Source organism: Pteronotus mesoamericanus, unplaced genomic scaffold, assembly GCF_021234165.1.
Source record: "Pteronotus mesoamericanus isolate MK-2021 breed Mesoamerican mustached bat unplaced genomic scaffold, CSHL_Meso_final contig_2, whole genome shotgun sequence".
Taxonomy (NCBI): Eukaryota; Metazoa; Chordata; class Mammalia; order Chiroptera; family Mormoopidae; genus Pteronotus; species Pteronotus mesoamericanus.
Genome location: NW_026555084.1, coordinates 2,426,157 through 2,453,116, shown reverse-complemented (window position 1 = coordinate 2,453,116; position 26,960 = coordinate 2,426,157). Strand labels below are relative to the sequence as shown.

The 26,960-nt window shown below is 45.2% G+C and overlaps 1 protein-coding gene across 2 annotated transcripts in view; it reads right to left on the bottom strand.

Annotated features, from left to right (window-relative positions):
• The window catches only part of SLIT3 (slit guidance ligand 3), a 520,298-nt gene that overhangs the window by 465,642 nt on the left and 27,696 nt on the right, over positions 1-26,960 (bottom strand). For both annotated transcript variants that reach the window (XM_054568067.1, XM_054568069.1), the window contains exons 2-3: positions 13,259-13,330; positions 6,803-6,874 (exon numbers count right to left, since the gene is read on the bottom strand). In XM_054568067.1, coding sequence (XP_054424042.1) covers positions 6,803-6,874; positions 13,259-13,330 — 144 coding nt within the window. The remainder of the gene's footprint in view (positions 1-6,802; positions 6,875-13,258; positions 13,331-26,960) is intronic.

Here is a 26,960-nt window from a genome sequence, read left to right as displayed (position 1 = left end):
AAAAACTCATCCCAAAATCAAAGGTCATGTAGATTTTTCTCTTATATCTTCTTCTAGAAGTTTTATAGTTTTACATTTTACATTTAAGACTATGATCCATTTTGAATTTAATTTTGTACCAGAAATAAAGTTTCAATTGTTTTACATAGGAATATCAAATTGTCCCGGCATCATTTATTAAAAGACTATTCTTTCTCCTTTGAATTGTCTTTGTGCTTTCTTTGTACCCCTGTTAAATATCAGTTGACTACACTTGAATGGGTCTATTTTTGGGTTCTCTATTGTGTCCCATTCATTTATATATCCATTATTTCACCAGTACCATGCTGTCTTGATCATTGTAGGTTTATAGTAAGTCTGAAATTTGATAGTATAATTCTTCTACATTTGTTCTTCAGAATTGTATTGGCATTATTTATTTTGACATGATTTCTTTTATTTCTAAATTGTTTCTTCAGTTCTTTACCCATTCTTTCAAATCCTATTTTTTCTAATCATCTAATTTCTGAGTCTTTTAAATTCATATTTTATGTTGTTCTTTTATAGTTTATAGGATCTTAAATTTGTGTAGTTAGTTTTGTACTATTCTATTATAGCTTTCCTCTGTTTTGTAAGTACCTCTATCTTGCATATTTTCATTGTTTCTATGGAAATTATGTTTCTCATTCTTTTTTATTTTTCTTATAAAAAACTTCGTATGAGCATCAATCATAATCCTTTTTGTTGTTTATTTCCTAAATAAAAGAGATTCTGTATAGTTTTATGTGCGAGGGGTAGAAAGTGATAGTTTTTTACCTTCAAGAGCCTAGAGCTCATTCTTGGTTTTTCTTGCAAACTCATGAAAAACACAGCCTTGTATATTCTAATTTGTGACACTTCTGGTGACTTCTAATACTTTTATCAAGAAGTTCCCTTTTTATTTCTACTATTTTTCTGTTCTGATCAACTACTCCCAGAAGTTTCTTAAGAACGCTAGGCCTTTCTTTGAAAAAGAGCCTTGTATTAGTTAGCTTGAAGAGTTTATAGGGCCCAGACTCCTCCCAGTACTGACAGTTCTCATCGCATTGCCATGCCTTGGTACTTACCATGGACTGGATCCAATCAATCTCCCCTCTAGTTGGGTGGCTTTTCTCAGACTGACCACTGTGTTTTCCAGTGAGTCTGTATCGGTAATTTAAGTGATCTCCTTTTCTCAGTGTCTTAAGAATTTCAGTTGCCTTTCCTCTGCTTTTCCCTACACAGATAAGATCATACAACAGTCTTGCAATGATACATTGTGTTCCCTCACCTGCTTACGGCAGAGGATGGGGATTTACTGGGATACGTTGTCAACTAGTTTTATTGCAGATGTTGCCTGGGCGTCTTTGGTTTTGCTATCCTAGTGGCTCAGTACATTTTTATTTGGGAAGGAGGACTTTCAAATATTAAGCCAACTTTGCATTTCTCAATTAAGCCGAGTTGGTTAGGGTTAGGGTTAGGGCTAGAGTTAGGGTTAGACCTAGCCCTAACTTGGCTTAATTGAGGAAGGCAAAGTTTGTTGTAATACATCATTTTAATGTATCACCAAACTCATTTTGCTAATATTTTGTTAGGAAATCTGTAAAAATATTTATGAAATATGTTGGTTTATATTTTTTCTTGAAATGTGCTTGCTGAGTTTTGTTATAAGAGTTATGCCATCCAAATGATAAATATCCATTCTTTTTATAGAGTTTACGTTAAACTGATACTTCTTAAGATTTAGGTAGAATATATTGGTGAAGGCATCTAAGCCTAGGTGTTCTTGGTAGAATATTTTAATTAAGGATTTAATTTATTCACTAGATATGAAATTCTACAGACTTTCTATCCTTTCTTGTTTCAATTTTCAATTTCACTTAATCTTTGAAGTCATTGAAAAAAGTTGTCTAAAATTTGATCTAATTATCATTTTAATGTTTGTAAAATCCATAGTTGTGTCCCACCTTTTATCCCCCATAGTAGCAATTTAGTCTTCTTTTTTTTGTCTTCTCATCAGTCTTGTCAATTTTTATATTTTATTATTTCAAAAATAAAAGTTTGGCTTTTTAGAGTTTTTCTAATATAAATATATGTTTATATTTCATATACTTAGGCTCTTACTAATTTCCTTTTTTCTATCTTGTTCTTTCTCTAGCTTAATACTTTCATCAAGATTTTAGCCTCACTTCTTTTTAAATGTATACAACACATAATATATATAAGTTGAACAATATAGATAAAAGGCTATATATTTTCCTCAGAGTGTGGCTATGACTGTAATCTACATATTGTGATATACTGTATGTTTATTAACGTTCAGAAAAATATATCTTCAAATTTCTACTGTGATATATTCTGTGACTCAGAGGTTACTTAGAAGTATATTACTCAATTTCCAAATATTTAGAAATTTTCTATTTATCATTTTCTTAATGACTTCTTGAAAATAATCCATGATTTCAATCCTCTGGTATTTATTGAGACTTACTTTCCAGACCAGTATTTGATAAAAGGTTCATATGCACTTGAAAAGAATGTTTATTCTATAGTTGGTTGTTTTTGTCAAAATTTGCTTTGTGTGTGTCTTTACTCCTTTATCATTATGAAATATTCCTCTTTTCTTGTTTTAAAGGCTATTTTATCTATTATCAATAGAGCCATGCCAATCTTCATGTGTGGTGCCTTTCCTGACATTGTTTTTGAAGGGACCAAGGCAGTGATCTTGTAAAATATCCCGCCTATAGGATTTGCTTGCTCTTAGTTTCATTTAACTTGTTCCTCTATCCTGTCCACTTCCTGGAAACCAAAAGTGAGATCTAGCTAAATTAGATTTAGGGTAAACATACTTAGCAACAATACTTTATAAACAGTGCTTTGACTTTAATATTTTGTCACGTCAGGGATATAATGATTTGAATCTCATAATTCTGCTGGATGGATTAAATGAGGACATATGTCTAAGATGCTGACATGTAACAGGTAAAGAGTAGAGTTTCTCAACCTTAACACTATTAACATTTTGGATTGGATAATTCATTGCTGTGAGCATTGTCCTGTGCATTGCAGGATGTTTAGCAACTTTCATGATCTCTCCCCATTACATGCCAGCTGTAACAACGAAAAATGTCTCCAGACAATGTCAAGTGTCCTCTAGAGGGAAAAATAGGTACCAATTCAGAACCACTGGTATAAAACAAAAACTGGTATTAAAAAAGTATTTGATAAGCATTCCATAAGGACTTACTATCACACATTGTGTAAGGCTTTGAGATTAAGAGCTCAATGGAACATGACTGTTGACCTCAACATACTCAGAGTTTTGGAGAAAGACAATCAGGGAAATGGGGAATTAAAACGCAGTGTGATAAGTGCTGTGACACGGACGATCATGTGCTATGGGAGGAAGGGCACCTGACTCAGTCTAGAGCAGGGATTTTTTCATGGAAGAACGGAGACTTCTGAGTTGAGACATACAGGACAGAATGGTCTTCCTTTCCCATTAAAGCTCAAGAGATCAAACCAGTAATGATCATTGTGAATGAAACTGGACACTCAAGAAATAAACGATCAAAAGCCATATAATCCCCAGCCTGTATTTCAGAATATGATCAATAAAGATTAATCTACTACCAGACATACAGACACAGATCCAGTGTCAAGAGTGAGAGCTAGAGAGGGCAGCATCAGCCACCTACTCCTTCAGTTGTTAACAGCAAATACTGGGTGGGCCAAAAAGTTTGGTTAGCTTGTTCTGTAAAACAAAAGACACATTTTTCATTTTCACCAATAACTATTGATTTGGATATTTTGAGTATGTCAGCTCTCTCCCACATGGTAGAATGTTGACTGTTCTTAATTAATGTCTCAATTTGATTGCTATCAACTTCAACTGGCCTACCCGACCATGGAGCATCGTCCAGTAAGAAATCTCCAGCATGAAACTTCACAAACCACTTCTGACATGTTCAATAGCCACAGCACCTTCTCCATACACTGCACAAATCTTTTTTTTTTTTTTGCGTTTCAGTTGTGTTTTCACCTTTCTTGAAATAATAAAGCATAATATGCCAAAATGTTGTATATTTTCTTTCATCTTCAAAATTAAAATGGCTACACAAAAATTCACCAATTTTGATAAGTTTTTTTAAATGCATGCTGATATGACAGCTCTCACAATACAATCTAACAAAATTGTTTCAAATGAAGTTAAAGACAACTAAGGGCTACTAGAGGGCCATCTTCCAAGAAAAAAGCAAACGAACTTTTTGGCCAACCCAATACATTGTATTTTCCCATTCTGTAGCTCTCAGTCTGCTTGGGGACAGATTGAATAACTAAAACCAGATTAACACCAGTCAGGATAATGTCACACACACCCAAGCTTCCTCTTGTTGACACTGAAAGGCCTTAAATGAGGTGCCTACCCAGCTGTGCATAGCAGTCAACTGCCTATACTTCTCTTCCTCTTCCTGACCAAGTGCTTTTTCAGTTCGCTTACAATGTAAGTCAGTGACAACTTAACTGTTCACTAAGCCTGTTTCTTCTAGTTTCCTAGCATATCACTCAACTATCTTTCCTGACCCCCACTGAGTTCTAGCTCAAGGTATGTAAGAGTAGAAGTGACATGTACTCCTTCTGGGTCTCATCCATGAAAACCTCCCATGTGCAATCCTTCCTACTGTTTTCCCTTCCACTGGTTTGATGCAGACAAACATTGGTACCTTGAAAGGCAAGTTTAGAGATGGCAGAGCTAAGGAGGGGCAGGAACGCATGTTTCTGAGAATCCCCTGGGAGAAGAGAGACCCAGCAACCAGAAGCGCCCTTCCCTTACTGGGTTTGATACGAATAAGAAATAAACTTCTGCTGAGTTAAGCCATGAGATTGGAGGGTTTGGCCAGTATAGGTGCTGGCCTTCCCCTTCTAACAAGCCACAGCAGAGAAAGAGGCAGGTTTACCCTGAGACTGTAATCCCTACAGTCCCCCAGATACACATGGTGTGTCAGCCACGATCACCAAGCCAAAGCTAAGTGTCTTTGCCAGAACATTTCACTGATAGTCCCTGGAGTTAAATGGGTATGGAGGAGGCTATTTGCAGGGCCATTTCTAAAGATCACACTTCATCTAATGTCTGCAGCACAGAAGTATGAAAGGACGTGGGCTTTGATGCTGGACAGATGTGGCTCTGAATCTTGGCTCCCCCCTGACAACTCTTTGGCTCCATCTCCCTGGGCCTCTGTTTCTTCATCTGCAAAATGAGGGTAATAACACCTCACAAGAATTTTGTGGGGATAAAATAACAGCATATAAAACACTGGCACAGTTCCTAGCATATCCAAGGTACTCAATTAGTTCCCTTCCAACAACCATGAAATTAATGAATTGGAAATTTATTTACCCTTCTAATCAGAGCACTAAGCAAAAGGTGGCCTTTTAACTAAGGACTGTATAATTTAGCCTTCATAGAAATGTTGAATATTTCACAGAAGGAAACCAGGTCCAACAAGTACTTGTGTTTTTTCCCTTTGTTTAAATAAGGAGAATTATTCAAGTTTTAAGAAACTTAAAAATAAAAGCATTGACAGAGGCAACATTCACATCCCTGTATTTCTTACAAGGAATAAATTTCATATTTTCAAACCAACAGCAGCAGAACATACACTGACCGTTGACTCTGCAGAAGAAAAATGAATGAGACAATTTACCCAACTGAGCGGGGAGTCAAGGACTTTGCTGGGTAACATCCCTTCCCATTCCCATGTCGTACCACATGAGCGATCACAAAGCTCACGAGCTGGTGGCAGGCCCCCCCCGCCCCCATACCCAAGCCTGTCTCTGTAGATGACAGAGACAGGTCAATGTGGAGTGTCCTTCTACGTAAGCTGGCACAGCAGAGAGCTGCTGCAGGCCCCCGGGCCGACTGCAGGAAGGGGAGGCTGAAATGTCAGGTCAACCAGGACACGGAGGGAAGCATGGAAGAGAGACGCCCACCAGCATGACTAAGTGCTTTTGGGGACAATCCCTGCTCAGAGGGCAGAAAGCAAATATCCAGATGTTATGAGCTGCCAGATGTGATTAACTGAAGAAAGGTGAAGCTGCCCACTTAACCATCTGAGCAGCTCCCCTCATCAAAGTGACCCAAGGCCTTTCCGCAAAAGCATTAATCTACAAAACAAATGGAGCTCCATCCATCTCCCATCTTGCCCCTTTTCTCCTCTCCCTCTGATAGAGTCAGAACAGCGGCCTATTTTTAAACCACTGTCAGCATATTCTCTCGTGGAAATGTGTGGGCTTCCTGACACAGGCTGATGTGCACTCAGAGGTACTGGCACTCCAAGGCCCTCGCCCACTTGCTGCCCTTCCCCTCCCATGAGAACAGGGCAGAGGGGCGCAGTGGAGAGGAGGGGACCTGCTGAGGGAGCGCACTCCCCAGGCCGAGAAGCAGGGAATACCTGATGCTGGTTTCCATGACAGGGGGCTAACTATGGGCTTCCTTCCTCCCAGAAAGCGAGGGCTAAGGCCCAGGCCTGAACCAACCCCACGTACAAATACCAAGAGAGAGCTTAGGGCTGAGAAGAAGACAAACAAACCCAGATGCCAATTTTAGCCTCTTTTAAAGGAAAAGTGTTTATGTGAATCTTAGTGTCTCTGTAACATGCATCTAATGTGCTTTAAATAAAATAGCAAACGTTTTATTAAACATGGGAGACTTTTTTTTCAAAGCAAGGTTGCAATGAAGCCAATTTACAAAAAAATAAAAAGAAGAAGAAAGACTTTTCAAGAAAGGAGGTTGTGCTGTACTTACAATCGCTCCAGCTGCTTCAGATCCTGGAAGGCGCCTCTCTCGATGACGCTGACCTGGTTGTCTTCCAGATGCCTAGAAGAACCGCAGACGCAGCAAGGGTCAAGGACCAGAAGGGCTCAGAGATCTCATGCTAGGCTTCAGGGCATGCTCATTCAGCCCCTCCCACGACCCTTGGGGCCCCCCAAGCTGGGAGGAGAATAGTGGGACAAGATAACTCCCATCCCAGCTCGGTATCACGGTAACCAGGGTTTCGCCGCCTGCACACTTCTACCTGACAGATTGGTTTCCGTGCCTCTATTTTAAGAATGTTCTCAGCAAATGTCCCCCCAAGCACTGCAGGGTGTTGCACAGAGAAGGAAGAGGTAAAAGCTGCTTCTTATAGAAAACTACACATATGATCAGTATCTCTTCCCTCAAAGCTCCCTCCCTCAGAGATTCAAAAATGCTTCATTGAAAAGGACCTTCTCTGCTCTGTCTCTGGGTCACCAGGTAGAAAGGGTGAAGCTATTGTTGGACAACTGCCTGTGACATAGAAAAAGCAGCCCGATGCCAGCGCCTGCCTGTTCCCTACATGAGGGTGATGGTCACAAGAGTTAGGGTTCCCCAGCTGCGGGCGCTGCTGACCTCCAAAGTCTTCGATGCAGGTGATTAAAACACTCAACACTCTGCTTAAGTGAGTTCGGTTCGTGCATGTGGCATTTCCTAAGATTTGAGCATACAATGAAACATTTGTTTCCCTAATTTTTTTTTCTTAAAATGGCAGCTTAAAATGGATTAGCTGGATGGTCGGGAAGGGAAGCAATGAAACCACATAGTTTCCATCCAGGGCTGACCCTGGAGGCGGCAGGGGACTTCGTAGTAGAGGCGCAGCTCTGATCGCAGTGCGCTCCTCTGGAGGGCGGAATTTAGGAGGCCCTGGGCTCCTCTGGGCTCGGCCGGAGGAGAGGTGCCCGAGTGCCTGAAGGGAAGGCAGCAGGCAGGCAGAGCAGCCTTGAGGGGACTTGGCTCTCCATTCAGAAAGGTTCCTCGCGTGACAGTCCTCCACCTCTGACCTCTCGGATGGTTCATAACCCCCGTGGCTTCTTAGGCTCAACTCCTGGGCCTTTGTATTTATGCTCAAATCCATCTTTCCCATTATGCGTAGGGCTGAGAGGGTAAGAACTTCTGTTCATCATCATACTCCCAGCCTTCACCCAGTTGCCTAGACAGCAGCCACGTAATAACAGCTTGAAGGTATGAGAAACTGAAGAGGACTTTGGGCTACTGCACATCCTTGATTTTATAGCAAGGCAAAAGGCTCGTCTAGGTCCCATGAAGTTTCTCACTTAGACTACCAGAGTGAAGTGGGTATTTTGAGCTCAGCGATATTTTATATTTTTGTGAACTTGTTGCAAACAACTAAAATCCAGGATGTTACACACACACACACACATACCCCGAACTCTTTTTAAAAACTCAGCTGTCCCATTTCCAAATATCTACAGTTGGCCAGAACTGAGTAGGGGTCAGGTAGGGCACACAAGCTCCCCAGTTTGCCAAGTCCTCATCCATTCAGAGTCACACACTTATGCTCCTTCTGGCCTCTGTAGGCTGGCCTCTTATAGGAGAGATCTATATATATCTAGATATATATACATGCACCGGGAAGCAGAAAGATTACGAGACTTGCCCAGGGATAAATTATTTCTACCAAGTCACACAGCTAGTTAGGGTGGGCTCTCTAACTCCCACTGCGGTGTGCTTGCCAAGTTTGACTTGGGATCCCTTTCCTGCCTTCTTACCAGCTGATGGTGTGACACTGGGCTAGCTAGTCAACCTTTCTAAGACTCACTTTCTTCATTTGTAAAGCAGAGGGAAAAAATTTAAAAAAAAATCTCATAAGTGAAACTAAAAATGGAGTAAAGTATGTAAATTATCTAGCCCAGAATCTGGAGTATAATTAGAAGTTTAATAAATGTTCTTTTCCTTCCCTTCTCTTCCTTTTCTATCCCGCCATATGGCAACGAGGGCCTTGGGATGCTAATAGACTCACACTAGCACATCTTGCTAAACAGGGATGCAGTTCAATATTAGTGACGGGTGGTTTGTTCAGCTGGGTTTTTACTATCAATCAATCTATCACAGAGCTTGTTGTCATGTCTTCCCAATTATAACAAGGAGCAACAGTAGGGTGGCTGAGTGTCACATCCCCTCTGGGTTCTGAAGGAGTCCAACTCCAACCTCCTATGATGAATCTCTTAGTTCTGTACTAATTAATCTAACACTGCCAGCTTCCTTCAGAAAGGGGAATAGGAAAATGCAAATATACCTGTAAGGACAGCTGCCCCTATCCCACTTTACTAAGGCCCCCCCGAAAGCTATGCTTTACCAGCTCCATCACATCACAAGCCTCCTTGACTCTGGCTTCCTGCTGGGCTCAGCCAGTCAGAGTGCCCAGCAGGAGATCAGAGGGTGGGAGGACAAGTGAGGCTGGGAGATTTATTCCCAGCTCCCTCCCTCTCAAGTCACCTCAGGTTGACTTCATCTCTCTACCGCAGACCACAGACCCTGCCTGGCAGGCCTCACCTCTGCTAGGGTAACCGCGTCCTCCCCAAGTCCCCACCCTGTTCCTTGAGGACTAGAGACCTGCTTGCCGCTACACCAGGAACGATACCACCTCTCCTTGCCCACGCCTTTGCAAAGGATTCTTTATTTAGCTCCTCGTTTGTCCTGTGAGAGTATCATCTCTTTCCCGCAGGGATCCTGATTGATAGGGTACGCAGGGCCTCCTCTAGATCTGTTTCCTACATCTATCAGAGTCCTGCTCAATACCTGGCACTTAAAGGCTCAAGGAATAATCAATATTTGATGAATCAATGAATCAACGAGCTGTGAAACTCCCGCCACCACTTCTGGGCTGATAGGAAGTTCAGGGACTCATGCTAAAGCCATTGCTAACACTCTTGTTTCACTGACCAGATGCAGGAGGTCAGGGAATCCAGGAAAGGCTGGAGTGTCCGTGGCTGAGTCTGTTCTGAGTTAGGACACAGACTATGTTCATTTTCAGCTCTTGGGGCACTGTTATTTTTTTTGTTTTAATGTTGGACCAGAATCGGAAATCGCCCCCATGTGATGAAGGCTGGGTGGAGTTTAGCTCTTTTATTAAGCCCATTTGGGGTAAAGCTGTTTCCCACATTGTGGGCATAGCAGAGCTCTGGCAAGAGACTACTAAGAAAAGGAACTAATTGATAGCACCAGAAGAGGCCTTTTCCTACTCCTACCCCTGGCGAGAAAGAATTGTTAGCAGCAATTCTAATATCTTCTCTTTCAATGCACTTTATGTGGGAAAACTGCCTTTGGGTGAGGCCTAAACTCCCCAATCTCTATTTTATCTGCTTTTGTCCATTCACCGGCACTGTGTTAACAGTTCTACTAGGAAATGGGTGGCAAGCTCAAATTATTCAAGACCATCGAGTCTTTTCTGGCTTCACTATAAACTATAAATAAGAAACAGATACAGGGAATATGCCAAGGTGTGATGAAAGCTTTTCAAAAAAGGTAGTTGTCTAGGTTACTCTGCTAAAAAGAATAGGTTGAGGGGAAAATATAGTTTCTAAGTCTGGATATTTTATTGGTGTTTGTTAGAAGCATTCCATCTCTCCCACCGACCAGATTCTTTTCCAATACTAAAGGGTCACTTGAATGGGACTGCGTTTGGGGTGGTGAGACAGTGAAACACATTACATTAATGGAGTCTACAAACTGGGGTAAGAGAAGCAGTTTTGGCACTGCTTATCAAAATAAGAAGAATGTACCAATTACATGAAAACTAAATAAGAAGAATATACCAACAAACTGTAGTCAAAGGAATGTTGTAGACCATCCAGAGGATATGAACACGATCTTTTGTGATTATTTTAAACTTTCTATTTGCAGAGAGCAGATATGGAAATCGGAATTTTTATTAGTCTTTCTGATGTAATGGTAAGAAAATCAAAGGGTTATTTTTGACTTTGTTAGAAAATGAAGCATTAGGTGAAATTTCTGACTTGTATAAAAGGAAATCTTTCACAGATGCTGGGCGGTTAGAAATGGAAAATAATAATAATAAGGAGAGAGATTAAATGTCTGTTCTATGAGCTGACAAAATGACCTGGAATCAGGTGTTTACTGCATACATCTCCTCAATAAAATTACGCTAACATTGAGCCATGGAATTCCCTTTCTCCTTCCAGCCTCCACTCTGAGCCACACACACTTGTCAGAGCTGCCAGTCACTTGACAGACATGGGACTGCTTAGGCTCACGGGGTGTCCAACCCATGGCCTGCAGGCCGCATGTGGCCCAGGATGGCTGTGAATATGGCCCAACACAAGATCGTAAATTTACTTAAAACATCATGAGGTTTTTTGTGATTACGTGCTGCAGTGTATTTCATGTGTGGCCCGAGACAACTCTTCTTCTTCCAGTGTGGCCCAGAGACGCCAAATGGCTGGACACCCCTGGCAGAGCAAAGGAAAGAGTTGGCAGAGAGTGGGGCCTTCCCTCTGAGGGCGGAGAGAGGACAGGGTACTGGCCAGAGACTGGAGACCAGGTCAGGGGAGACCTCTGCTAGCTGGAGGCCCAGTGTTTGGATCCCAGTGTCCCCACACGCTGGGGCCCAGGGAAACTCGGGTAAGCCACTGCACATCAGTGCTGCAATTGCAGAAGAGGTGCACCATTCTCTCCTTGGTTTTCTCAACTTCCGATAATGCGAGCGGCACTGCATGAAGGTTGGAAAGCACACGTCCTGGTCCTCCCTCAGTTACCTGCTAGGTGGAGCTGGGACCACTTAATGTATCTGAGCCTGTTTCCTCTGGGCATACGGGGGTTGACAAATTTGTAACAAAGGGTTTGGTCTGTGGAAGGTACCACACGTATCTTAGTTATCACCATTATCATTAACATTATCACTTCTCAAGCAGGAAGAGAGTGTCATACACGTAATACTCCCCAAGCTGCAGTCAAAATAAACAGACCATTCATGAAAATGTTGAAAAGAAAGAGCACTCTATGTGCAACTATGAGAGTTATTTGGACTTTATCTGATATGGGTTGCATTGTATTCCATGCCCCCAAATTCATAGATTAATGTCCTAAGCCCCGGTGTATCAGAATTTGACCTTCCTTTGGCGATAAGGTCTTTACTGGGTAATTGAGTTAAAATGAGATTATTCGGATGGGCTATAATCCAATAGGTCTAGTGTCCTTATGAAAGGGGGAAATTTGGACACACACATGTAGAGTGAAGACAATGGCAGGGACCCAGGGAGAAGCCACCATTGAAAAGCCAAGTAATCCCTGAGGCCACCAGAAGCTAGAAGAAAGGCCTGGGCCAGATCTTTCCCTACGGCTCTCAAAAGGAGCCAGCCCTGCTGGCACCTAGATTTGGGACTTCTGGACTCTAGAACTGTAAGACAGTAAATTTCTGTCATTTAAGCCATCCAGTTTGTGGTGCTTTGCTACAGTAGCCCCAGAAAACTGATATACTATTCATTCCCTGTTCTACAGATAAGAAAACAGGCCCAAAGAGACAAAATGATTTGTCCAAAGTCACATGAGCAGCTGACTCAGGACCAAACGTGGCACTTCCTGTAACTGGAACAAAAGTCACTGTATTATAAAGAGTGATGAATAAAAAGAAGGTGGTGGCTTCAGATACCAAGACTTTAGTTGCTATTTCTACTAAAGACCCGTCAGCCAAGATTCACAAGTGAACACCAAGGCAGTGGCCAAAGTGCCCAGACTGTGCTCCACGCCTGGGGTCACCCTTAGGGATCCAAATCCACTTCTCAGTAAAGAAGGAAAGAGGGTCCACTTGCTTCTCTGTTGTACCTCTGAATGTCTGAGATTTGTCAATGGACAAGCTTGGGCAGCTTAGGCTTAGACACGGGTGGTCGCTATATAGAAAGCAGACCTCACAGTCTTTGCTCCCCCAATCTACAAATGCCCATCTCAACTTGTGCTACCTGTCTGCACAGCTGTGGGCGTTCAACAAGGGCCCTGACCCTGTCTGGCGCTCTCCCTCCCTCCTCACCTCCTCTCCATTAAGCAACAAGATAAATAACTTTTGTCCTGATTTCTCTTTTAATGCACATGCTGGAGAAGAAATTACAATCTCTTCGGAAGGGAAGCATGGTTAGTCACCCTGACATTGCTGTCATCCTAAAAGCGGGGCACGCTGATTTATTTGTGTATTGCCTTCTGTTTTCTCTTTTGCTGGACTGACTTCTCCAGTTGGTCTAGCCCCGCCAGCAGCATTGGGACACAGAGCAAGACACCGGTGAACACCTGGGCACACGAATGAAGGCTTTCGGCTGCAGAACGGTGAATTCCTGCTGCCCAGTGCTTGGGGGTGTAATGTCAGGGCAGTGGAACACTTTCACAGGGCTGAAGATCTAAAAATAAAAATGTGCTGGAGAGTCCTGCGCTACTTACAAGACGCGTAGATTCTTGAGTCCAGCGAAGTCCGTCTTGGTGATCCTGCTGATGTTATTTCTGTCCAGGTCACTGAAATGGAGAGCAAATTTGGGTAAGATTTTTTTCAGGTTACGTTTATGGTCTCTTCAACCCAGACTGGCTTGGACTGCAGGGATGTTGCTTGTCAAGAACTAGGCAATTCCGATGATTAATGCTATCCCCTGAGCATGCCCAGCTAACCTTAAGGATATTGTATGGAATAAGCTATCCATTATGTATGCAGTAGAACCCTGCTATACGTAACTGCCTGGCTTCTGTTGCCCCTTCATCAGGTCACAAATTTTTCTTTGGAAACTCCCCTCCCCCAACTCACAGATCATGTCATATAAGTGGGGGCTGACCCCACGTCTCAGTTCCAGGAATGAGCATCTACTCCAGGCCAGCCTTCTATGCATTTTCACTCCCTCTGACCACAGTCATTGTTTCAGGAATGCATGCATGACTCAAATTCCCAATAGGTTTCTCTCTGTTGGGGTTGCTAAGCTGCTCAGCACTAAGCCAGCAGCCATCTTGCCACCATGAAGAGAGAGCTTTCCAGAGGCAGGAGATGAAAGCACACTGATTTCTGGTGCTATCCTAGGAGTATCTGGATGCACACAGGCCTGGAGCCAGGCATCTCTGTATTTTGAGATTGCATAAGCCACTCTATCCCATTTTCCTTATACTTTGACTTCAACCAGATTGGGTTGAATTTCCCATCACGTGAAACCAAAAGAATCTTGACTAACTTTGACACCTAGTGAGATACTTGTCTATTTTCCAGCTAATTTGAGAACGTCCCGAGGGCAAAGTGAAATGTAACTCCATAGCCCAGTTAGGTAGAATACGTGCCTTGCACAGAGTAGAGGTTACTTTGTTGATTCCATACATTAGGTAACGACAGCTACATGGATTACTCCTGCCTCAATTTGTAGGCTTAAATTCCTAAAAAATGGTCCCAAAGAGAAGAATTTGTTATGGAAGAAGAGAAACATTGATGTTGGGGAGAAGAGCGCACCTTGCAGGGTAGGAAACCAGGGTTAGGGTGAACCAAAGTCAAGAATGAACCTGTGAACCACTGTCTAAACACTGTGTTCACTAAAATTATCTAAGAAGACGGAGACCAAAAAAACAAACAAAAAAACGATAAATAATGTTATAATTTTTAATGATGAGTAATGAACAATTAATTCCTATCTGCCCTGCCTTCCTTATGAGAAACTTCTCAGGCCTTTGACCAAGTTGGAGTTTCAACATGGTATCTGTAAATGAACTGGCTTTGCTCTCCTCCAGGACATTTAGCTATAAACAGGCCATTTTTCTGTGATGCAACCCTATCTCAGTGTTCATTAAAGCTGTCCCCTCTTATACCCAGCACTGCTTTCTGCAGTTTCAGTTGCCCCTGGTTAACTGCAATGTGAAAATGCTAAAGGGAAAAGTCCAGAAATGCACAATTCATCGGTTTTAAGTTGTGCACCATTCTGAGTGGCGTGATGGAATCCCTCGCCTTCCCCTGCCACTCTGCGTGGGACGTGAGTTGTCCCTTTGTCCAGGGTCCCTGCACTGTAAATGCTCCTGGCCCATGAGTCGTTTAGCAGACGACCCAGTTACCAGACTGACTGTCATGGAATCACAGTTCACCCTCATTTTACTCACTAGTGCCCCAAGCATGGTAGTGATGATGCTGGCAACTTGGACACGCCGAAGGGAAGCTCTAAAGTGCTTCCTTTAAAAGTGAAAAGATATGTGAGTATAGGAAAAAACAGTATGCAGAGGGTTCAGTACTATCTGCGGTTTCAGGCGTCCACGGGAGGTCTCGGAACATATGCCCTGTGGATACGGGCGGGCAGGGGGGCTACTGTGCTTCTCCGGTTTCCCTAGTCAGGTCCCAAAGTTGCCATCCTGCAATCATGCCGCAGAAACACTTGTGTGGTCTACAGGTGCGTAAGGAGGAGAGGGAAACAACTTTTAGATTCTAGCACTTTGTAGGAGGAAAAATCAAACCAAGTTAGGGGAGAGATGACTCTCCTGATACAGACATCATACTGAAATAAAAATAAAGTGGGTCCTTAAGGAACCACAGATGGAAACCCCCGCCCCTCCCTCACATCCAGTGTTCCACCGTCTAAAGTAGCACAGTTGTTTGTTGAGTAGCCTGCTATGGGAGAGGCAACATTTAGACTCCTGGGACTAAGCTGCGTGCTGGCGAAGGCAGAGCAAGGGCTGCCCCGGGAACTAGAGAAGGGTTGCTCACGCAAGGGTTCGGTGCCTGTGCACAGACAGGCATCTGCATGCTCATAATCACCCTGAGTATTCTTCCCACCTCCTGTCACCGTCGGGATGGCTGCCTGGGGACCCTGACAACTGTGAATATGACAGTGCAACTAAGGGTTTAATTACTGGGACACAGCAGGGTGTCTCAGCACCGTGCTGTGTCCCAGCAGCTAGTGCCTATGACTGCAGCACCAATAGATTTCAATTAATATTTATTACGTGAAGGGACACAAAGTGTGCTGCTGAGAGGCTGAGGACTCGGGGCCGGGGCTACGGTGGAGACTGTGGGGTGCCCTAGGAACACAGTGTCTGGGAGGCTGAGCTTCAGAGGCAAGCAGCCGGAGCCTGAATCCCCGCTTTCGCACTTAATGAGCGGTCTAAGGGCAATGCACTTCACCTGTGAGGCCCAGGTTCTCCATCTACAAAATGAGGGTGAGGATCTTGACCTCAAGAGTTTTTATGAGGGTTAAATAAGATGACGCACACAGCACTTATCTGACACTTGTTAAATAATCGGGGCAGCTATTGTTACTAGAATGGGTTGAACTGGATACCCCCACCTCTACTCGGAAATGTCAATGCACCAGGAGCAGCTGATTGCCTCACCCCAAACTCAGTGCTGAGAGATGAATCCTGGGGTCCTCAAGAGACTTGACTGGTTGGCGCACTACCTTCCTACAGGTGAGAAGAGTGGGCATTTTGTGGCCAACAGGGTGGCAGCACCATGAGTGGCCGCTCACACTGCCACTCCCTCCAAACATTTCTCTGTGACCTACTTCCATGGTACCTTCGCCTAGCCCACCCAAGACAGACTCCCGGACTGCCAGGGGGACGGCCGGGGGCTCACGGGCTTCAAGGTGAGCCAGGTCAGGGTTCGGATCTCTGTCCATCCCCATGCCCAGCTGGCCTGGACGCTTTATGCCACGCTCTCCTACTCGCAGGCCTTGGAAGGGTGAGACATGCGAGGCCCGGGCTGCAAACATGCCTGGCTGAAAATGGAATTAATTACACGGACACTGAGAAAAGGCTACATTACCTTATGTGTCCATCCCTTTCCCAACCCCATCGTCCCCGTCCAGGCCCCTCTGGATGGATAGATTTCTCAGCCTTCACCTTTGGCCTCTGAGGAACTCGGGAGCTCTCGGCCTCGGATGAGCTCTGAACCATTTGCAGACACAGTCTGTCCAGGACAGCCCTGAGTGGGGAGGCCACTGAAGTGTCTGGACATGCGGTGGGGACGTGGAGTGGTTTTAAAACATGCCCACAGAATGTTTCTCTGGCACACTTGCCATCAGGAGGTGGAGTGCATGCCCCTTTCCCCTGAACCTCAGCAAGGCTTTGTGACTGACCAGACAAATAAGATCAGGGAGGAACTGATGCAGGAGTTCTGAGATCAGAAGGGACAGTAAGTGACTGTCTGTCAGAGCACGTGCATCGAAGCCCTGAGCTGCCACGCAAAAAGGCGAGAAGACAAAGGCAGTGGGAAGAGGGGTCAGAGAGGGGAGGGAAGTGGGGGGTATGGAGGGAGAGGGAGAGCGAGGTGTCTGAGGGGCCCTAGCTCTGCCAGCCCTGGCTGGCTGAACCTTTCTGGCCTAGAGGCCAAGCACATAAATACAGACACCTTTGAGATTCCAGCTCCAGCTACCATCTGTCTATGACTTATGAAGAGCTCTGAGCCAGGTCAACCAGCTGAATGACTCTTGAATTCCTGCCCACAGAAATTATGATAGAGAACACTAAAATGGGTGCTGACTCTTAAGCCATTAAATTTTCAAGTGATTCATTTTGCAAAATAATGGAAAGATGAAAAAGAAAAAAAAACAGAAAGTCACCTTCCAAATATTTAATTTGTCATTAACAATGGGACTACATGCACATGACTCTCACATGTCCTTTTTGAGGTTTGCCTGCCACCTTTGAGACTCTCAGCAGTATCATTATGGTCAAGAATAGCTCACAGGGGCCAAAGGCACCTGTGCCATACTAGGAACAAGGCGAGAACTGGCCCTTCTCTCAGGCTCTGAGGAGTAAGACTGCAGAGTTAGGGCTGCCTATCCCTCCAAGCAGGGCTTAGAATACCATGTGGATCTCCCTGGTGTTACATTAGTCATCACAGTAAGTGGGTACCATTCATTAAACATTGTGGCAGACACTGGCAAGTTGTCCACCAGACTGTGTCCGTCTCTCTGGTGCACACAGAGAGACTGCACTTTTCGGCTTCCCTTGCAGGTAGGTGCAACCACTAATTGAGTTCTCACTATCACAGGGACAGAAGCAATATATACTGCCTTCCAGCCTCGCTCCATCAAACTTCCTGCTCATCCGGGGCTGGAGCCAGCAGACCCAGTGGGGGACTCTGAGGGCGGCAGACAGAGCAAGCCTGAGTCCCTGAGTGGCTGTGTGGAATGGAGACCTTCCCTCCCCGTCTCCCCAGTTACCCATACGAGATGCAGACGTGCCCAAGAAGTAACTCTTAAGACACTGAAATTTTGCGACCACTTGCTATAGCAATCTACATTGACAAGTATAGCATTTCTGAGTCAGGAGCTCTCCATCCTTTTTTTCTTCTCTTTGCAACTGCTCTGAAAGGTAGGCAGGTATTAGTTGTCCTTCGACAGATAAAAATACTGGAGATCAGCCTGAATAAGAGTTGATATTTGCTGGGCCCAAACTAAGCACCAGGCACTGTGCTAAAAACATTAGGTTCATTCTCTTATCCACACAGTAATCCTAGGTGATAGGTACTGCTATTGTCCCACGTTTCACATGAGGAAACTGAAGCTTGGTCTCCCCACCTACACTCCACTAGAAGGTTTTACCAATAAAACAAGTTGCCATGAAGTTAGACAACCAATAAGTGGCAAAGGCTGGGATGGGAACGAGGGTTCTTTGGAAGCAAAGGCCTTTTTTTTTTTTTTTTAAATCACATCCTGCTACCCATCTGCAACTAGAGGACAAGCATCTTCTACTGCGTCAGTTTAACTGCTGACTAAAAGAAAAATGAGCAAACAGAATAGAACAGAACAGAATGGAATTTCCCATCTCTATGTCTTAAAGAAGGCAAAGGAGTATTCCCACTGCCTTTGCTACTCCCCACTATGGCCGGGATGGCACATTTCCCAATCTGCTGCCCAGGGAGGTCTGGGCTGGCGGGAGCTCCAGGCAGAAGTCTTTCTTGCTTTTTTTGCCAGTGTCTGGTTCCTGCCATGTTCCTCGTCATATGCCATGTTGCCTCCATAAACAGGCATCACCATGGTAAACTGCATTATTCTTCCCCATCCCAATCATAAATCATAAACCAACACTGTAACTTGCAGCTTTGTGGTATTTTCACATCTGTTTGACACCTTGGGTGGGGTGGAACAGGAAGAGGAATTTAGAACAACATTGGAAAAAATGAAACAAAATTGTTCTAGGGCAGGCTGCTGTCCCTACTTGGCTCATGTGTATTCACACCCTTCTTTTGATTCATTCTGTGGCATTCCAGCAACACTTCTTTTTGCTGTGGCACATGTAGGGAGGGTGAGCAGCAAAAGCATCCTCTAGTGAAGCTGTTAGCATTGTGTAGCGAAAGGGCTTCAACTGTAAACCCAGGAAACGTCGTGGCGTAAAGCAAGACCCTCCCTCCCTCCCTTCTTCCCTTATCTTTCCTTCTCTCCCTTCTTCCCTTATCCCTCCCTCCCTCCCTTCCTTCTTACCTTCCTTCCTCTCCTTTCTCCCCCTCCCTTCCATCCTTTCTATCTCCCTACAATGCACCTTTATTAAATACCTACTCTGGATCTGGCACTGTGTTTGTGGTTAGGGACAGAGTGTTGAACAACAACAAATGAGTCCCTGTCAAGGGAACTTGTACTCTCCTGGTGAGTGTGGCAGACACATCCTAGGGTGGCCTCCATGGTCCCCCACCTCCTGGCATTACCACCCTTGTGCAATCCCCACTCTTTGAGTGTGGGCAGAACCTATTAACTTGCTTCGCACCAATATAACAGCGCGAAGGTGACAAGGTATCACTTCAGTGATTACATTACACACAACTGTAATGCCCATCTTGCTAGGGGACTATCCCTTGCTACCTGTGATGAAGCAAGTGGCCACATTAGGGAGGCACATAAGGCAAGGCACTGAGGGCAGCCCCTACAGACGACCAACAAAGAACTGAGGGTGACCAGCAAGACCCTGAAGCCCTCAGTCTAACAGTCTGCAAGGGACTAAATTTTGCCAACAACCTCGAGAGCCTGAACATGGATCTGGGCTGAGCCTTCAGATGAGACCTCAGCCCCAACCAACACTGCAGTTGCAGCTCTGTAAGACCCTGAAGCAGAGGCCCCAGCTACCCATGAGGAAATAAACAGGAGTTATTTTAAGCCACCAAGTTTGTGGCAAGAGTGTCATGAAACAATAGGAAACTAATACAGTAGGACACATGCAAACACAAATAAACAACAAAGCTACAAATGACAAGAAAATAACTGGGAAGTCATTTCAGGGTGAGATGAAGTAAATGAAGGTGGGGGTGAGAGGAAGTGGGGGCACCAGCTAGTGTGGTCATGAGGGAGAGATAGTTGGTCTGAGACCTACCCGCCAATAAGGAGTCAGCCAAAGGCAGAGAGAAACTTCCACGTGGGGGAACAGAATGGCAAAGGCAATCCTCCTGTCTGCAGCTTCCTCAGCCTCTCCATCCTACACCCATCTCTCCCTGCCCTGAGCCTCCAAACTTCTGCTTCATTTAGCCTCCGCACAACTCATTTCGGGCTTTCATCACATTCCTGTCCACCTCGTGTGTTGCTGCCTGCTTCCTGAGTGTTTGCTTCATCTCCCAAAGGAGTGTGAAGCTCCATGGGAGCCAAGACCATGGATTATACGCCCCTCACTTCCTCCCAGACACCTCGGGTGAAGTGGGGTCCTTTGGAGACACTCAGAGATATGCACACTCATTTTCTCTGGATGCTGGGTGAAGAGTTCCATTGTTTTTTAAAACATTTTACGTTTTGCCTATTAGGAGTCTTGGTATTTTCCACAGTAAGTATGTATTACTTAGGGACTCTTCCCTACCCTCCAAAAATGTTTAAAAATGTGTCATTGCATTGAAATAGGACTCTCCCCATAGCTGAAGTGACCAGCAGAGCCACAGCCTCAAGGCTCTGGAAATCTGGCCAAAGTTAGATGTTCTTTGGTAAAGAACAAGGGCAGGTCTTTAGAGGTGCTCAGGTTGCCCTGCCCTATGGGTATCTTTCTGTCTTTGCTTCCTCTCCCCAGCCCAAAGGACCGAATGCCATCCATCCATCTTCCCTGATGCACCAGTGGAAACAGCATGTGTTCGAGAACCACCAAATTCCCATCCCCCAGGTCAGGCAGCTGCGTGTCTTGCGGCTCCGCCTCGTCAAGCTCCCCTCTCAGGCTTTACCTCTCCCAACTTGCACAACAGGAGGCATCATTCAACTATTCTCGGACTTTTGCACTTTATTCTCATCAGTTACATAACCATGTACAAGTTTAAAAACACACACATTCAGGAGAGAAATGACTGAATTTGATTTTAAAAACTGGCTTCACACTACCTCAGTTGTTTGGGAACTAAGCCTCCCTGGGCTAAATTTCTGGCTTGGCAACATGCTCGCATATATAATTTTACACCTGCAAAAGTCTGCAGCCAGCGCGGTGCAGACAGCTACCTGCAGGGAGGAGAACAGGCCAGAGAGAGGGGCAACCCCGATGGCTGGATGGCTGGGTGGCTGGGTGGCTGGGTGGCTGGTGGTGTAGGCACTCAAGGGGGTGGGGAGCGAGGGGCTGTGCTTTGACTCTCCACTCTGCAAGAGGCCTCCCTTCTGGCCTGTCTCGCTGGATTCTGCCTGTAGTGTAGCAGGAAAGGGCATACGTGGGGCTTATCTAGTTCTCTGCTGGAGGCAGGAGAGTAGAACTGTTAAACTGGTGGCCCACAGGCCACCTCTGGCCTGCAGATCTGTTCAGTCTGGTTCTCAGTGGGGGTTTACGGTTTGTAAATTGATGGTAATTTGGGAGAATTTCACTTACAAATCTGAAATTCTGGGTTGTCTACAAAAAGAAAAATCACATGAGCTGATAGCCCTGGGCCTTCAGGGCCACTGTGAACTAGAGCTAAGCAGCAGCTGCCCGCGTTGGGCGAGGCATGTGCTCTGCAGTCCATCAGCCCACCTGGTCTGCTTCCCTCGCTGGTGTCCCTTGCTTGGTCCTAACGGGCACTTCCACTGGAGATCCCTGCTCCAGGGCATAATGTTTAAGAAAGCAGGCCTGGGCTCAGATCTTACCAGAGGGTGGTATATTTTGAGGCAGGTTACGTAGCGATGCCTCAGCTTCGCTTTCTTCAATTAGAAAATGGGCATGATAACAGCGCCTACCTCTGAGGAGGCTGTGAGGGTTAAATGAGATGATAAAGTGATTGTAGGGTGGCAACTTACTCCATTCTGAGCAACCCACTCCAGGCAACGCCCATCAGTCTAAAAGGTTCACCCTTCATGTCCCACCTTGTCATGGCCAGAAATCTCAAACCCTTCCAAACTCTTCTCAGACAGTGTGTTCTCAAAGGCTTCCCTACACTGCATGTAGAGCATATGAGAGTATGGTTCTGCAGATCCCTGGGAGTCAGGAAACAGAAATCTCAGAAGAGACTGAAGGTGACAAGAAATGCCAGGCACATGGCATGACAGGGACAATGCTATGTGTTAACCAAACTACTTCATTTTCCTCCCAGGTAAATAGCAAGGTTCAATGTCCCAGTGCCCCTTGTGTATCGATGGGACTGTAAGACTGCTGATGAGAAGAATGTAGATGGAAGTGATATAGACCATGTCCAGACAAGGCAATAGAATATCCTACATGATACCACACTCTTTTCCCTTTTCTTGTCTTCCTTGATACGTGCAGGCCACGTGTCAAAAATGGTGGCGCCCTAAGACGGAAGGAGCCTGGGTTCCAGAGTGACTGCGCGGAGCACAGACCACCCAGGCCAAACGCACAGGACTGTGACAGGAGGGCACGGTGCCGCTGTCTTGTTGTGCGTTGCTGTGGGTGTGCCTGGGAGTTCCCGCCCCTGCGGCATAGCCGCATCTGTGCCGACTGACACACGTGGCAACCCAGCCGGGGTGGGGGGAGGGGGAAGGATGAGAAGCCAGTCAATAATGATCTGTCTCTGTGTTCTGCATACATCTCCCAGCACGACCTTGGAAAGGTTACCTGCCCAAATTTTAAAAGGTGGAAAATACACTGGTTGATCCTCCTGGGTCAGAATCTCACTGACCTTGCGTTACCTTAAACAATGCTTTTTTAAAAGAAGGCCATCTAAGTTCTGATCAACAGAGGTATAAAAGCTGCAGCCAGCCCATAACAGGGTCTAAAAAAATACCTTCAGAATGAATAATTATTATGCAAGAGCCAACATGTACTGGGTATTTACCATGTGCTCAAAAATGCAGAGTGCCTCACATGCAGTGCCTCTTGGAACCCTCACCACCAGCCTGTGAGGTCAGTGCTATTAGTACTCCCATTTCACAAGCGAACACATGGAGGCACAGAGAGATTCAGACCCACGTCTGTGGTCACAAGTTGATAACTACCAAATGAGCGTCTATATCCAGACATTTGGGTGTCAGTGCCGGAGAACTTAGCAATCAACTTCAAGAAATAAATACAGACTCCTGAAGGGTGAAAGACCAATTGAAATGATCAGACAATTTTTGTAACATATGCAAAATTTTAGTTAAACCAATAAACTCCAATACCTTGGAAGTCAGGGCCATGTCTTATTTATATTTGAATCCTTAGGGTTCAGCACAATGTCTACCACATAAAAGGCACAAATAAACATCTGTTGAATGACTGAATGATCTGGACTTGAGCTTTTTATCAGCAGTTTTAACTGACTTATATTTGTTCTTCATTGACTATGGCTTGAGATCCAACATCGATGTCCATATTTCACTTATACCAATAAATCTGGGCACCAGTTAGATCTACAGTAACCATATAATTACCATCCAAACTTGAATGCTTTTGCAAGTCAAAGGGAATTACTTTAATAATTATATCAAAAAAACAGGCATAGTTGGAAGTGCCCTGAGCAAATCCATGCAAATAGTGTTCCTAGTTAGAGCCACATATACCCATGACAGACAGGTGTAGGCAAACAAGGGAGCCTGTTCCCCACGTCCTTATTTGTACAGAGCCCCACTTCTTGTCCACTTGGGTCGTACCACTTTAAAATCTGTGTCATTTGCAGGACACATCATGGTTAAATGTCACTCTCTGAAAGGTCCATATCTCTAAGCCCAACCAGCCACACAGCACACACACTACCACCTTTTAATACAGGTGCAGTAATCACTTTTAAGAAAACAGGAAGGGGCAGCCCAAGGAATGCAATGGTTGTTGCAGGAATATAAACATGGATTGCATTGGAGCAGACTACATACTTTGTATAAACACTAATAAAGAAAGTTTGGGCTGAGCTGTGACTTTAAAGGAAATTCTTCCCCATAAACATGTCCTGCCATGCCCTAATAACTCTTTAATTTGATGCACATTTGGGAAGGATGATGGGAAGTAATCACAGAATAATGTTAAGGTCTGCTGCGAAGGAGGAGTGGAGGGGATGTGATGCAACTTGGAGCGAACACCATCCACCACAGAGTTGACTTCATTGCGCTTTTCACACATGGAGGGAATTTGCTGAGTGACATGCAGGAAATCAGAGACAGGTCTTTGCAGGTTAAGCACAAGAAAATTCTGGATGTCATCTGATGGCGCCATGTAAGACTCCTGGCTAGTCAATGTCTGGCCTGCCTTCTCCTGTTGGAGACAGTTAAAGTAGCTTCCATCTTGCAAGTGGTCTCTCCATTTCCTGGACCAGGTTCTTTGAATTTCAACTAGACTATAAGCTCCTTGAGAGCAGAGAAAACCTCTCCTACATCCAGCATCTTATACGTAGGGCCAACATGGCCTAATACCCCTGTGAGAAGGCAGAATGGCACAGGCAACCAGACCAGGAGCTGCAGCCCCCAGGCTCAGGACCCGGTTCCATCACTTGCTATTGTGTGGTTTGGACAAGTCCCTTCTCATCTGTGAAACGGGGTCATAGCACTTGCTGAACCTCAGACAGCTTTTGAGATGATACGATGAAATATCCTAAGAGAAGGGGCCTTATAAATTAAATAAGAGCTGTACAAATGTAGGAAATCATTACTGCCAGGAATATATAACAATGATTAATAATAATAGTCAACTAGCTTTGCCCTGTGTTGAGTCCCCATGGTTTAGCAGGCACTGTGCACCTTCTTTGAGCCCTCTCAGCATTCCTCTGAGGTGCATACATACTATTACTATCTCCACTTTACAGGAATATGAGGTCTTGAGAGGTAAGTGACTTGCCTGAGTTTACACTTCTTCTAAGTATTAGCCACAGAGTAACAATTCTGGAGGGCAGGGCGGGGCGGCAGGGCTCTCTGCATTTTGTTCCCAGAGCTCCCAGGGAACTGAAAGAATCAAAATGACTTATTCTGTCTACTTCACTATGAGCAAGGGAAGGACAAGGGCTGTGTGGGGTACCCTCCTCAGCTCCAGGACCCAGCAAAGAAGCAGGAGCTTAATTAAGGCTTTTCACAGTAAAGGGCTACAGTTTCTTCCTCTCCCAGCCCCTCTGACTTGTACACCAGCTCTTAGCAGCCAAGCCTAGCAGCATTTGGCCAAACACACAGAGGGCGCTGACATTTGTCCAGGTGTATGGCACTGGTCCCTCAGCCCACCACGGTCCTCCACCTTCACCAAGGTGAGAAGCCTCTGCCTTGTTCCCTGGCCGCCCGGAAGTGTAGCCCAGATGGCTCATCCGCCCAGACAGGGCCCTGCGCCCAGCAAGCTCATTCCGAATGCCATCCCTTTGCTCGGGCAAGTCTCCCGTCTGTAATGCCCTCTCCCACGGACCAAAATGATCTGCAGCTGCCAGGGAGCTGGCCTGCGGAATGGGGAGCCACCTCGGCGGTGTGCTGAAGGAGGAGGGCTGGAAAGGAGGAAGATGTCTTTGTAGTGAGACACTGAACCGGGACGGGCTCGCCAAGCCCTCTCAGGCAGGGGCCACTCTCCCCCGTCTGGCACTGGGAACATGCTGAGGGACAGGAGTTAGGCAGAGAGAGAGAAGGGCCCATCTGATGCGACCGGCCCTGCGTGTCCAGGCCCGAGAGAGGCAGACCTCCCTTTCATCATTCATGAAACCATATCTTGCTTATTACGACAATTTTAAAAACTTCTCTGATTATTCCTTTGAGAATCCAATTTGTTTCCTTTGTAAAGAGGAAACAATTCTCTTCTCAGTTCGGGAGGTGGGGACATTCCATTTATCTTCAGGGGGAAAATCTGTTTCCTATTACAAATCACGTTCTGTAGGTCTATTTGCAAGAATAAATCTCTACGCTTACTGTAGAAAAAGAAATTCTCTCTTCCCTCTCCTCCAAACATTCAAGAAGACCCACAAAAGGGAGGCTCCTGTCCTCTTCTCAGCCTTTGTGACAAAGATTACATTCCCGTCCCCTGCTTGGAGCGAAGCCAACTTCTGACTCCTTCTCTGAGAATCAGCAGTACTCCCAGGCCATCCAGCCTACCTGAGAGCGCCTACCACGGAGCACGTCATTCAGTCGGCGCTTGCGGATGGAGATACTGTGAGGACGGAGATCCTAGGAAGACCTGCATTAAAATAAATACCTGACCCTCCAAATCCCTGGGCTCTAGGACAGGGGTCAGCAAACGATGGACAAGTCAAGACCACTGCCTATTTTTGTGTAGCCTGCAAGCTGAGAATGGTTTTTATATTTTTAAATGGTTGAAAAAAATCAGAAGAATAACATTTCATGACACATAAAAATGATATGAAATTCAAATGTAAGCACCCATAAATACAGTTTTCCTGGAACACAGCCGTGCTCATCTGCTTGTAGGCTGGCTGCGGCTGCTTCCGTGCTATCTGAGCAGGGCTGCAGAGCTGAGAGTGAGACTATGGTCCCCAGGGCCTACATGTTTACTATGTGGTTTGCTGCTCCCTGATCTAGGAGCTTGTATAATCTAGTCGGGTCAAAAACAAGAAATGGCAGTGTTAGGGCAGTTTGTCTTCCCCCTCAATTCATATGTGGAAACCCCTATGTGATGGTGTTTGAAGGCATGGCCTTTGGGAGGTAATTAGGTTTAGATGAGGTCAGGAGAGTGGAGCCTCATGATGGGATTAGTGTCCTTACAAGAGGAAGAACAGATGCCAGAGCACTCTCTCCATCATGTGAGGACACAGAGAAAAGGTGGTTGTCTGCAAGCCAGGCAAAGAGCTCTCACCAGGACTCAACCACACTGGCACCTTGATGGTGAGTCCAGCCTTTAAAGCTATGAGAATAAATTCCTG